This window comes from Pleurotus ostreatus (assembly GCF_014466165.1).
Source record: "Pleurotus ostreatus strain PC9 chromosome Unknown scaffold_7, whole genome shotgun sequence".
Classification (NCBI taxonomy): domain Eukaryota; kingdom Fungi; phylum Basidiomycota; class Agaricomycetes; order Agaricales; family Pleurotaceae; genus Pleurotus; species Pleurotus ostreatus.
The window spans coordinates 1450313-1461925 of NW_023503162.1; the positions used below are offsets into that span (position 1 = coordinate 1450313).

General features: G+C 50.2%; 4 protein-coding genes across 4 annotated transcripts; all 4 read right to left on the reverse strand.

Moving 5' to 3' along the window:
- Positions 1-1265: 1265 nt before the first annotated feature.
- Positions 1266-4587, reverse strand: PC9H_009701 (uncharacterized protein; the record flags this gene model as incomplete). Its single annotated transcript, XM_036779199.1, has 10 exons — positions 1266-1307; positions 1355-2230; positions 2281-2393; positions 2449-2532; positions 2582-2952; positions 3039-3196; positions 3248-3375; positions 4042-4267; positions 4324-4468; positions 4508-4587. The coding sequence occupies 10 exons, from the start codon at positions 4585-4587 to the stop codon at positions 1266-1268; spliced, it is 2223 nt and encodes a 740-aa protein (XP_036628588.1).
- Positions 4588-6073: 1486 nt separating this feature from the next.
- Positions 6074-7496, reverse strand: PC9H_009702 (uncharacterized protein; the record flags this gene model as incomplete). Its single annotated transcript, XM_036779200.1, has 8 exons — positions 6074-6205; positions 6264-6475; positions 6527-6718; positions 6769-6909; positions 6964-6973; positions 7032-7127; positions 7193-7389; positions 7451-7496. 8 exons carry the CDS (start codon positions 7494-7496, stop codon positions 6074-6076), a joined length of 1026 nt encoding a protein of 341 aa, XP_036628589.1.
- Positions 7497-7769: 273 nt separating this feature from the next.
- On the reverse strand, positions 7770-9250 carry PC9H_009703 (uncharacterized protein; the record flags this gene model as incomplete). The annotated part of the gene is made up of 8 exons (XM_036779201.1): positions 7770-7937; positions 7994-8208; positions 8275-8466; positions 8524-8664; positions 8722-8731; positions 8791-8886; positions 8954-9150; positions 9205-9250. The coding sequence occupies 8 exons, from the start codon at positions 9248-9250 to the stop codon at positions 7770-7772; spliced, it is 1065 nt and encodes a 354-aa protein (XP_036628590.1).
- A 294-nt stretch (positions 9251-9544) lies between these two features.
- PC9H_009704 (uncharacterized protein) lies at positions 9545-10993 on the reverse strand (the record flags this gene model as incomplete). The annotated part of the gene is made up of 8 exons (XM_036779202.1): positions 9545-9688; positions 9739-9947; positions 10008-10199; positions 10260-10400; positions 10465-10474; positions 10531-10626; positions 10681-10877; positions 10948-10993. The coding sequence occupies 8 exons, from the start codon at positions 10991-10993 to the stop codon at positions 9545-9547; spliced, it is 1035 nt and encodes a 344-aa protein (XP_036628591.1).
- Positions 10994-11613: the final 620 nt, after the last annotated feature.

Genomic DNA, 11613 nt, shown 5'->3' on the forward strand with positions numbered 1-11613 from the left:
CCTCCTTCAAAACAAAGTTTTGACCTGGTGCCACCGGGGGGGCCACCACCAGGATCACCTCCCTGTGTATGCCATTTTATCTCCCTGAACGACAAAGACTATACAGATGGGCTCCATTTTATCAGCCCCTTTTAGCCTCTTGTTCGTGCGACTTTAGCTTACTCAGGATGTGGCCGCAACAATGCACCCCGCCTCAAGTTCCTCAGACTCCACCACCATTCTGCTGTCTTTCAATGCTCAAATCACAAATTCTATCACCCTGGCATGCAAAGACTATATAGGGGGCATTTTATCAGTGTCCTCCCTCAGACTCCCTTCATCTTCTGTAATGTGGAAGAAGGTCACACCCTTCATACTTACTACTATCCTACTTAACTATCACTACGAGACTCACCTATGTACGAATATGGTAGCTTACATAAGAATAACTAACTTACTTCCAACCCCCATCTATTGTGCTCGTCTGCTCGTCCCAGGGTCTCTGACTCTCCCCTGCGCGGGTCAGCTGCCCTTATGCTTAAGGTATAAGCAATCCAAGGCCTGGATCTCTGGCCCTCCCGCTCCCGGAGTACTGCGAGCCCCCTGGTCCTTACGGCAGGACCTCACGTACACGGACGCTTCACATCTTCACTCCCATGTCTGCAGTCACTCGGCCTATCCGCTGACTCAGCATTTAGTATTAGTCTCCTGTATTACTCAATGTTGCTTTGCGCACTGAACAAACCACTCAATGAAGATATCTCGTTGTGGAGTGATCGAGATTTGAGTGACCGAAAAAATAAGCGAAGGTGGAAACAGGGAGGTATGTGTGACCGTAACACATTCCCTCTTTCTTTCTTACCACCATCTTCCTCCCCCCACTCATCCACGCCTTCATGCCTCCTCCACTGCAACTTCCACATCCTCTTGCACACAATCAGGAGCTCTTGTATGGGTGAATGCTGCTGTTCATCGGAGGAGTGTCAGGTAAGTATGTCAGCATCCATTCATTACCCATTCACTGACTGCCTTCTAGGTCTGTTCGTTATGTCTCTCATGTAGTGTAGCTGTAGTCGGTAGAGTAGTCCTGCACCTCCCCGGGCAGGGGGGACTGTTAGTCAGCCCCCCTGCCCGGAGGAGGGAGTGGAGGGAGATTGTAGTAGAACTTGCTACTTTTTTTCAATCTATTTTTATAAGCTCTTCCATTTGCTGCAAGCCCTGCAATTTAGCTCTCACAGTCACAAATTTACTCGCACAGTCACTAATCATTTCTGACCGTGCGACTTTCACCCTAGTAGACCTTTCACGTATCGCAACAAGTCTTTTCCCTACATTGCAAGTCAGTCAGAGTCCATTCCTACACAAATCAACTCACCCCGCGTCGTTTAACGCCTTCAACCATCGCTTCAACTCCATCAACTTCCATCCCATCATTCCCCTCCGCGTCCGTATCAGTAGTCGCGCTCCTACTCAACTTACGCTGCCTTTGACTCAATCCATACCTCACGATCACCGTCAGCACCGCCCTCCACCCTTCCATTGCATTGTTCACCCCAGCAGCAGTGAGCGCCTGCGAGCTCAACGAGTACACCGAGAAATTGAAGCGGCCTGTCGTCGAAGCGTCGCTTGCCGGAGATGAACCGGCAGATGGGGGAGGAACGGGTAGCGCGGGCACGATCGTTGATTTCACAACAAAGGGGCAATATGATCGGTGTTCTTTGAGCAGATCAAACTGCCTCCTTGCAGTCCGGATCGATGATGGTAAAGGTGGAACCTGGGGCGAATCGCTGGAGGCCGCAGGAACCGCAGGCGCAAACGCCCACAGCCCCACACGCCTTTGACACAGCACGCAATGCAGCATCTTCTCATTGCCAGCAACTGCTGAACGCGGGCGGGCCGGTGCAATTCCAGCGGTCGAAATTGAGCTTAGTCTCGAGGGCGTCCCGGCTCGAGAGATGGACGTAGGGGGATTCGGCGTGGCTGCTCGTGACGCGGCGCGTGAGATCGACGGCGTAGAGGAGCGCGAAGGGAACAGCGATGCGGCGCGAGATATCGAGCTGTATTTCGGACGCTCTGCGGTTGGCGGGGGGACGATGGACCATCCGAACAGCGCTGTTAGAATCGCAGTTTCGGACGGCTCTGACGGAGGAGGGGCATTCGGTGTTTCGGATCCAATGGTGAGGTCCGAGATGCTGGGCGGGAGTGTGAAAGACGAGACGGTGGATTTCAATGTGCTCAGCTGTGCAGATGTCTATACGAGCAAAGGATTAGCTTGGACCAGGTATGCGATAGTATACGTACCAACGGATGTTTTATTTCCACACCTTGGAGAACAGTCTCCAAGCCCAAAGCACTCGATTTCAGCTCGTGCACTGTCGTAGCCGGAGGCTTGAGCTGGATCCGATATATTGAATCTACACGACGTCAGCTCAGATCACCGGCTATTAACGCATGGGAATTCAAACATACCATCGCATTGCCTAGTTTTCCATGGGCAGCCGTCCTTATGAGACTGCACCAGTTGATTACGCTGCTTCTCAACCAACGCATTGGCTACGCGGTGTCAGTCGCCTTCCGCTTGCAATTACGGGTGCATACTTACCGGCATCACGAGACATCCCCTCCCTCCCAGCTACTACCCACGAGACACCACATAACCCACAAACCAGCCTGTCCTTCCCGTCGTTGATCCAGCCGCACTTGGCCGCTGCAACGGCGTCGATGGGCGCAGGCTTGTTGGCATAGGTCGTGAGTTTGAACGTGGCGAGTCGTGAAAGGAAAGAGGGGGTAGATGAGGGCCGGTATTCGACACTATTGTGTATTGTGGACGTCGGGGAGGCACTCGAAGCCGAAGAGGGAAACTTGAAGGACGGAAGTGCTTTACGCGTACGAGATGCAGCGCGACTCAGGATCGCGGTGAGATGTGGGGTCGGTTTCGAAAGAGTGCTCAGCTTTTCCGTAGCATCCAACGCTCTGAGATCCAGCATGGTGAGAGTCGAAAGGAAAGGATAGGTTCAGTCTGAGTACACATATCCGGGTATCGCGTAAATGGTACTGACGGTGGTGGCTCCTTTGACTTGCTCTTGATGCCGTATTTCGCCAAAGTGGAGTACAAGGAGCGTGTAACGAGTGTCCGTTTTGCAGGTGGTGGACGTTCTGAGTCGTCTTGTGGTTTGACTGCATCATCTAGCGAAGAGAAAGCATCATCGAGTTTGCGCTGGTGACAAATGTGTTAGTGAATTCCCGGCTGAAATGGGGGAACGGGTACCTTCATGGCCCGGATAGATGAGCCTGCATCAATTCCAGAGTTCTCGTCGTTGGCCGGTGGTTCGGTGAACATGTCGTTGGCTTGTCGCAGGTCGCGACTTGCGACAGCCTGCGACGCCGAATTCCATTCTACCACGTGACTCCTCAAGAATCAGTACAGCGTCAATCCACCCTTTGAAAAGAATATTTCTAGTGAATGTTCTGTGACCATAACTCTTTCTGCAGGTTGTATACTACTCGACGACGTGAACCCGCAGGGCCTTGTCGCCGTCGTCGCATGTTGGCCACCGTAATCCAACGGACCGGGCTGCAACAGCAACGATAGACTCGAAACAATGCAGCACATTGGAAAAATCGACATTTTCAAGAGTCTATCCAGCCAGGCTCCAGAAGTTATCCTCAGCGACTAATGGGGTCCGCCTGCAGACATCTAGAATTTAGGCTGTCTCGTTGGGACCTTGCTCGTCAGACAATCTCACTCGTGTGCCTAGTTCTAGGAGCCAACGAACGACTTTTCTTCAGAAGACCAACGTTCAGCCACTACGAAGACCATGCAGTTCATTTACTATGCGTAGGAATCTAGATAGTCGATCATCAGACAACCCTTCATCACTGACTTCAAGCTGCTGAATTGTGTTCCCAACTCAGAAGTACCTATTATCCATATTCCGGACAGGATGGTCACCGTACCTCCGCTTGACGCTGCAGATCCACACATCGTTCGGGCTTCATCTTGAAAACGACAATATATTCGCCCCGAGGCCACAAGGTTACTCTGGACTATTGATTGCAAACTGAATTTGAACAGCTCCTTCTCAACCTCCTCCAGCCCCGCCTCGGCCGCCTGCAACTCAGTTTTACGGCTGACAATAGCCTTGTCCTCCTCAAGGTACTCGGCACACCGGCGGCTAGTAGATTGGGGTGCGAGCTGGAAGCTTGCAATGAGAAAAGGCCGCAACCTATTGGCTATCGCTTTAACAGACTTCAAGTCGATCATGGAAGGAATATTGTCAATCACTCGCTGTATCATGGAGTCAGATAGGCAGAGAGGACACGCATGCACGCACGGCTTCATACCTTGTAAGATACCTGGAAGTAACCCACAGTGATTTTAGCCTTGTAAGGGTGAGCCGGTATCAATTTGGCGAGATCATCAGGCGTAACTGAATATCCCGCGTCCGCCGGAGCGGATAGGGCTGCTCTAGTCCGTCGTTCAACGAGACTATCATGGATTTCAGTAAGTTATTTTTGTCGAGCGGACAGTTTGATAGGAAGAAGTTCTGCTTGAGGTTCTTGTGGAGCTTCGCCCATGCCTTCATCCGAGTCGCCTTCGCTAATCATGTCCTCCAAGTCGTCTCTGGGTACGCCCCCATTCGGCGTGACTACCCTCGAAACCAAAGGTCAACGAGGTGCAGCCTGATGTCATTGTTCCCTTACCTGGAGCCGAAGGTTTAGGAGGCTCATCAACCCTTCGGCGTCCCGCTCGTCGCCCACCTCATCTCGCACGCCGGCTTTGTAACGTGCTAGCCACTTGACACGGCATTCCTGGAGCTAATGGTCGTTCCGTGTATACGGAGTGACTCCCGTTCCAGGTAGAGTGCGCAAGTACTCCTGGCATATCCCTGCGTGCTTGGATACTAAGTCCTGGATGATTGTCCTATGCAAGTAAATTGTTGTTAGCAAGCCTGAAGAGAGCGCTGGAGACAACACGAGCGAACCTGAGCCTCTTGACAAGGGAAACGTGTCACGCAAAACGTTGTTCTATCAGTTATGATAGAAATCCAGCATAGTGCTCTTGCACTCTGTTAAAGCATTGGTCGACGAAGCTGGACCATTTCTCCTGATACTTCTGGATCAGCGCGACCTTCGTCGAGAACAGCACATTCCCAGGACGCTCCCGGGTGATTGATCTATATGAAAGTAAGCAGAGGTGCAGGGCCAATGGAAACAAATCGCACGTCTCAATGGAAAAGTCACCCACTAGAAATCTTCTCGAGGATCGATTCTTTATCATCATGCTCGCCCGGTCGTGGTTCCGACTTGAAATTAGGCCTAGTGCCTTGTATTTAATCCCTGAATAACTGATGCACCGTCTTCGTGTATAAGAGCAAAGCTTCTCTGCGACACACTGCCTTACGTTGTCACTGAAACTCGATATCTTTTGAAGTGTGTAAGTAGCAGGCTCGATGGTGATAGCAGGAGGGAGATAAGTCAGTTGCACATTAACAGTCTGTAGCATACGAGCTGTTTCTGTAAGGAAACTCAGAGCACTGACACAATGCATTTAGTGGATTAGTGAGTAGAGGTACTCACGAGTCGTTGATGATGCCTATGAGAAAGTTACTCACATTGGAGATCAATTGATGTGTACCGAAGCAATCTCGGGAGGTGGACAAATTCCAAGGGTGCGTCTTCTTGAAAATTTCCTTCTCCAATTTCCGAGCTTCAGTGGGTGAAACTAAGGCTGCTCGCAGGATGTGAAGTCTGCGATGCTACTAAGCGCTGATACGTACTCAATGGCCCGTAAATGTTTTACCAAGGCCAGTAGTTCCTACCTACTACGCGAACCGAATGAACTACTCGAGTCCAAAACTTCCGTCATTGTGGTGGCAAAGAAGAAAGGGCGTCCAGCAGCGTTGAGGGACACAGGGGCAATTCAAAAAGTGGTTCGCTGGCTTTGAAGTTTGAGTGACCCAGTGGCCAAGATTCATATGTTTGGAGGCAGCGAGCGATTTCACTCACTCAAGACTGAAGTGACATTCCTGGTCTTATCATAATAACATCAGGGGAAAGGGATTACCGTAAACAAGTAGATATTCCACGCCGATTAGACCTTCAACATGTACTCCACTTCTGCCCGGATACTAGCAAGCATGTCTGCGGTGCTCTTTTGCGGGTTCCAGCCGAGGGAACGGGAGTGATTTGCACGGCAGCGCGAATTGCTACCTATAGGCGTTCTCTGATGCCCGCGTCAGTGTCCAACATTCAACATTCAAGTCTCCAGCAACCTGACATACCCCTCGGAAGTACTTGTCGATTTCCTCCTTCGTGAAAGTAGTAGGTTCACGGCTTTGCCCAATGCCTAAATCGACAAGGGCTTCGGCTATCGCCTTCCCGACATCGTACAGAGAGTGCTCGCCGCTCTCGCCGAAGTAGTAGCCGTTGGTACCGTGTCCAGTATCTTGCTTGGTGAGCACCGCATCGAGCAAGATTATGAAAAAATCTCCCTCTGGCGGATGTAATCAACTGGGCTGCTCGCTCGGACAAACAAACCACCCACGCTCTTCTATGTTCACGTTAGGCCACAGATTCTTTCCAAGACCCACCATTCCTCCCTGCTTCCGATCGAGGCTGGGCCGAACAAGACCCGGGATCAGCATAGATTGATTGTTAGATATGCCGAGATCAACCAGGCGGCCTTGTGCGATTCCCCATATAGTCGAAGGTAATACGATGTACGATTTGACGTACCCTGCGAAAAATAGGGGTGAGTGTGCCAATATATCACTGGTATCACCGTACCTTCTTCGTCGGCGCCCACGACTACTAGATCGACATCGCGGTGGATCTGGGTCGGAGGAAGTGTAGCCATTTGCTCTGGATCTGCGTCGTTCCAGACCGTATCGTACTGGTACATACCGCCAGCATTGTCCATCAGGACACCTACCGAAGGTGATGAATTATCGGTGTCATGTCCATTCGAAAGTCATTTCGTACCAGTTCCAGACTAGCGTTACCAGAGGCAGTGTGAGCACGTAGAAGTAGCGACTCAATATATGACTTACGGTATGAATTAAGATGGGGGGCGTGCCAGTTGCCTCGAACTTAGTCTTCAGTCCGCTCAGCATTGCTTGTACAGAGGCGAAATGGTCGGCATCAGCCTGAAAAAAAAAACAAGACTTTCATCAGCTATGGGTATCAGCTTGTTGTCCAAATGCGCCTTCACCATCGACATGACGACATCGGACTCGGAACATAATTTCTTCAGTAACTCGGAGTCATCTAGAGAACCAACGACTGGGGTCACACCCAACGATTTGAGCTTTTCAGCCTTGTCCGGCGACCGTACAAGGGCAGTGATTTTGAAGTCGCTGATTCTGGGATGACGAAGCAACCTGAGGAGTACTGCTCCTCCGATATAACCTAGCCATATACTCTAAGTCAAGTACTGCGCGAACATGCAATGAAAAGAGGAATATCTTACCAGTTGCTCCAGTGACAAATATGTTAATCTCTGTGTTTGCGGGCATAGCTACTAGCACTGATAGAGGGACAAAGAAGAGCTTGCGGGGCCTCCTTGTGCTGAGAAATCACTGGTACTTTTGAATTATTCAGCATTTCTGCGGTTTTGGACTGAAGCGAACGAATGACAGGCGTTAGGGGCATTTAGGAGACTATCAGGGGCAGCCGCTGTGGAATACCTTGACCGGAAGAAACATAGCAAGCGGAATACTTTTCATACGCGAGGGATTATCCGAGTCATCCTGCGAGCATCCACAGTGTAGTAACATGGCTACCACTGCCTACAGCTTCTGATCCTTTCTTAATCTACCTTCTGCGCTTGCCTTGATTTCCTCTTCGACTTCCGCCCGAATGCTGGAAAGCAGGTCCGCTGTGCTCTTCTTGGGGTTCCATCCCAAAGATCGAGCGTGATCGGCCCGACAACGCGAATTGCTACCCAAGTAATCATTCTAAGTGATCTCGTCATTATGGAGTTTCTCAGCTAGTACTAGGAGAGTCAACTCACTCCGCCGAAGTATTTGTCAATTTCATCCTTGGTGAACGTAGTTGGCTCGCGACTCTGCCCAATCCCTAGGTCCACTAGCGCTTCTGCTACTGCTTTACCAACATCGTATAAGGAGTGTTCTCCGCTCTCGCCGAAGTAGTACCCGTCGGTCCCATGGCCAAGCGTGTCTAGTTTGTCGAGAGCGGCATCAAGTAAGATGATAAAGAAGTCTGCCTCTATACAGACATGGTAAGCGAGATCACTTCATTCATCTACCAGTTCCGAACGAGTGGGATACGCACGCTCCTCGATATTAACATTAGGCCACATATTCTTCCCCAGACCAACCATCCCGCCCTGTTTTCGATCTAGGCTTGCACGGATAATAGCAGGAATCTGCCTGGAGCGATTGTTGGCGATGCCGAGGTCCACCAGGCGCCCTTGAGCTATCCCGTATATAGTCGAGGGCAGGACGATATATGTTTTGACGTATCCTACGCATTGATATGAGTGTCAGATTATTCTTAGTTTCGCAATTGGGGTATAACGACCTTCTTTGTCCGCTTCCACAATCATCAAATCGACGTCACGGTGCATTTGGGTTGGGGCGAGCGTGGCCATCTGCGCGGGATTCGCGTCATTCCAGATTGTATCGTATTGATACATGCCAGCAGCATTGTCGGCGAGGACACCTAGACACGAACGGAAAAATGAGTTAGGCTGCGGCATGCTACAGTGGGCTCCCATACCTGTCCCGGACTAAGGACGCAGGTGACGTTAGCACGCACTACACCAGACCGCCGGGAAAATGAACCCACCGTATTAATGAAAATGCCCTGTTTACCCGTGGTCTCGAATCGTTCCTTCTGCCCGTCCAGCATTGCTTTTACGGACGAATAATGATCCGAGTCTGCCTGCAGTGTCCATGGATCACATTAGCAAATCTGCACCAGCGTGCGTGCATGCCAGTGACTCCCTCACCATGGCTAAGACTACGTCGGATTCCGAGCACAAATTGTGTAGCAAATCGGAGTCATCTAATGAACCAATCGCTGGAGTGATACCCAACGATCTAAGTTTCTCGGCCTTCTCTGGCGACCGCACAAGGGCTGTAATCTGGAAGTCGCTGACCCTAGGATGACTGAGCAATCGGTCTACTACCGCTCCTCCAAGGTAACCTATGCGGACCTTTAGTGTGCTGTGACCACCCAAGGTGAAAGTGATAATCTCACCTGTTACTCCCGTAACGAAGATATTGATCTTTGCGTGTGCAGACATGGACCAAGTCAAGGGCGAAATGCTAGCCTTCAGAAATCCCCATGGCGCTGATAAATCCCTGGAACTTTCGAATTATTCAGCGTTCTGCCCAGTGAGTTCCATAACGGTGATGTGCACTATCGTGTTGAATTCCTGAACAGGTAACGACTTCAGGAAGTTTAAATTAGCCTTCAGGGGCATCTAGGGGACTAAGAACACTTCCTTTCGAATCATAAATGGATATAGGATAGCAACCGAAATAACTAGACGAAACGCTGGTGTGCCCTCTATTATACGGAGTCTCAATGGGTGGGCCTACAACTTTTTGGCCCTCTTCAATGCCTCTTCAACTTCCGCCCGAATGCTGGCAAGCATGTCTGTCGTGCTCTTCTTTGGGCTCCAGCCAACGGCCCGCGAGTGATTTGCTCGTGCGCGAGAATTGCTGCCCAGGTAAGCACTCTAGTAGATTGATCAGTATCTACACCCGAGTCTCGATATAAGCTACTCACTCCACCGAAGTATTTATCGATCTCTGCCTTTGTGAAAGTGGTTGGCTCGGGGCTTCCGATCCCAAGGTCCACCAGTGCTTCTGCCACCGCTTTCCCGACATCATATAGCGAGTGCTCGCCACTCTCGCCGAAGTAGTATCCGTTGACGCCGTGGCCTGTTTCTGGCTTGCTGAGTGCGGCGTCCAGTAAAAGTATATAAAGATCAGCCTCTGTAGTAACGCGATTAGATCATTGTCGTATTTCAAGTAAGAATCGAAAGGAATACGCACGTTCATCGATGTGTACATTGGGCCACAAATTCTTGCCTTGACCAACCATACCTCCCTGTTTACGGTCCAAGCTCGCCTCGATAATAGCGGGAATTTGGATGGAACGGTTGTTGGATACGCCAATGTCAACCAGTAGACCCCGAGCTAAACCGTAGATAGTTGAGGGTAAAATAATGTAGGTTCTGACGTATCCTGTCATAAATGTGAGCGTAAGTGTGATGTAACTAACTTGTGACAACGCGGCATATTCACCTTCTTTGTCTGCATCGACAATGAGCAAATCAACGTTACGGTGAGGTTGAGTGGGGGCAATTGTGGCGATTTGCGCGGGGTCTGCATCGTTCCAAATTGTCTCAGTGCGGTATAACCCTTCGGCGTTGTCGGAAAGAACTCCTGAAAAAGAAAAGGAGATGGAATGAATGAACCGTACTAAATGTTCTACAGTGGCTTCCCATACCTGTTCCAGACTGATGGTAGACGCAGTGTCAGTACACTACGACAAAGCGATTGGCAGGGAACCTACAGTGTGGATGAGAATAGGTCGTTCACCCGTCTTTTCGAAGCGCTCCTTTTGGCCGCTCAACATAGCTTGTACGGACGGTGCGTGGTCTGCATTAGCCTGCCGAATCGATGGTTAATTTGGGTATACGTTACCCCAGTAGTATACCCTTACCATGGATATGACAATGTCGGAGTCCAAGGATAATTTGTGCACCAAATCGGTGTCATCTAGAGAGCCAATGACCGGGGTTACGCCAACTGATTTCAGCTTCTCGGCTTTCTCTGTGGACCGGACGAGGGCGGTGATATGGAAGTCGTTTGCTTTAGGGTGTTCGAGCAATTTGGTGAGCACCGCTCCGCCAATGTAACCTAGGAGCACGACCCGGTCAGCTACCGCCCAATAACTTCACCGCGGTATCATGGAAATCGGAAATCGTACCTGTTGCTCCTGAGACGAAGATGCTGACTTTTGCACTGGCTGCCATGGGTTCTTTGCGTTGGTATAACTGATGATGGTGCTATGAGAGTGCAGCGGACGTCTTTTATGTATTCTCCAGAAACCCATCGTTTCGCTGAGCAATCACTCGAACTTATTCAGCTTGATGGTCGACTCCGCTCCAAACCGTATGGTGTCAAGATGAACAAGGCATTTGTCATGGTACTTTTTTGAACTTTTGGTGAGTCAGCGCAAGGTGAAAAGTGACAAAGTGGCCAGAAGTGAAGCTTACAGGAGACATTTGCGTTGAGCTCGGAACAAGTAGCAATTAGAGTCGGAGTTGAGTCCACTGTACTACATCCACCACCGTTCACTTCGTCGGTATTCGTCTTGATGCTATTCATTACGCTGATTGTGAGTGCAAGCAAGTTGCAAGGCAGAAAGAAAGAGAAGTCCCCTGGCCCTGATCTGAGAAGCGGATTTGAACGAGTAAATTAATGCAACACCAATATGATCAGAAGGCGACCACGAGCCCGTAATGCGGGTCCTTCAAAAGCCTTGGCCGTTGACCAGGACTCCGTACGACTCTATATATGAAAGCTTTCGGAGTAAGTTTTTCAGTCATAACTCCAATCCAACCTAAAAACGTGTGTTCACGACATCCTTTCC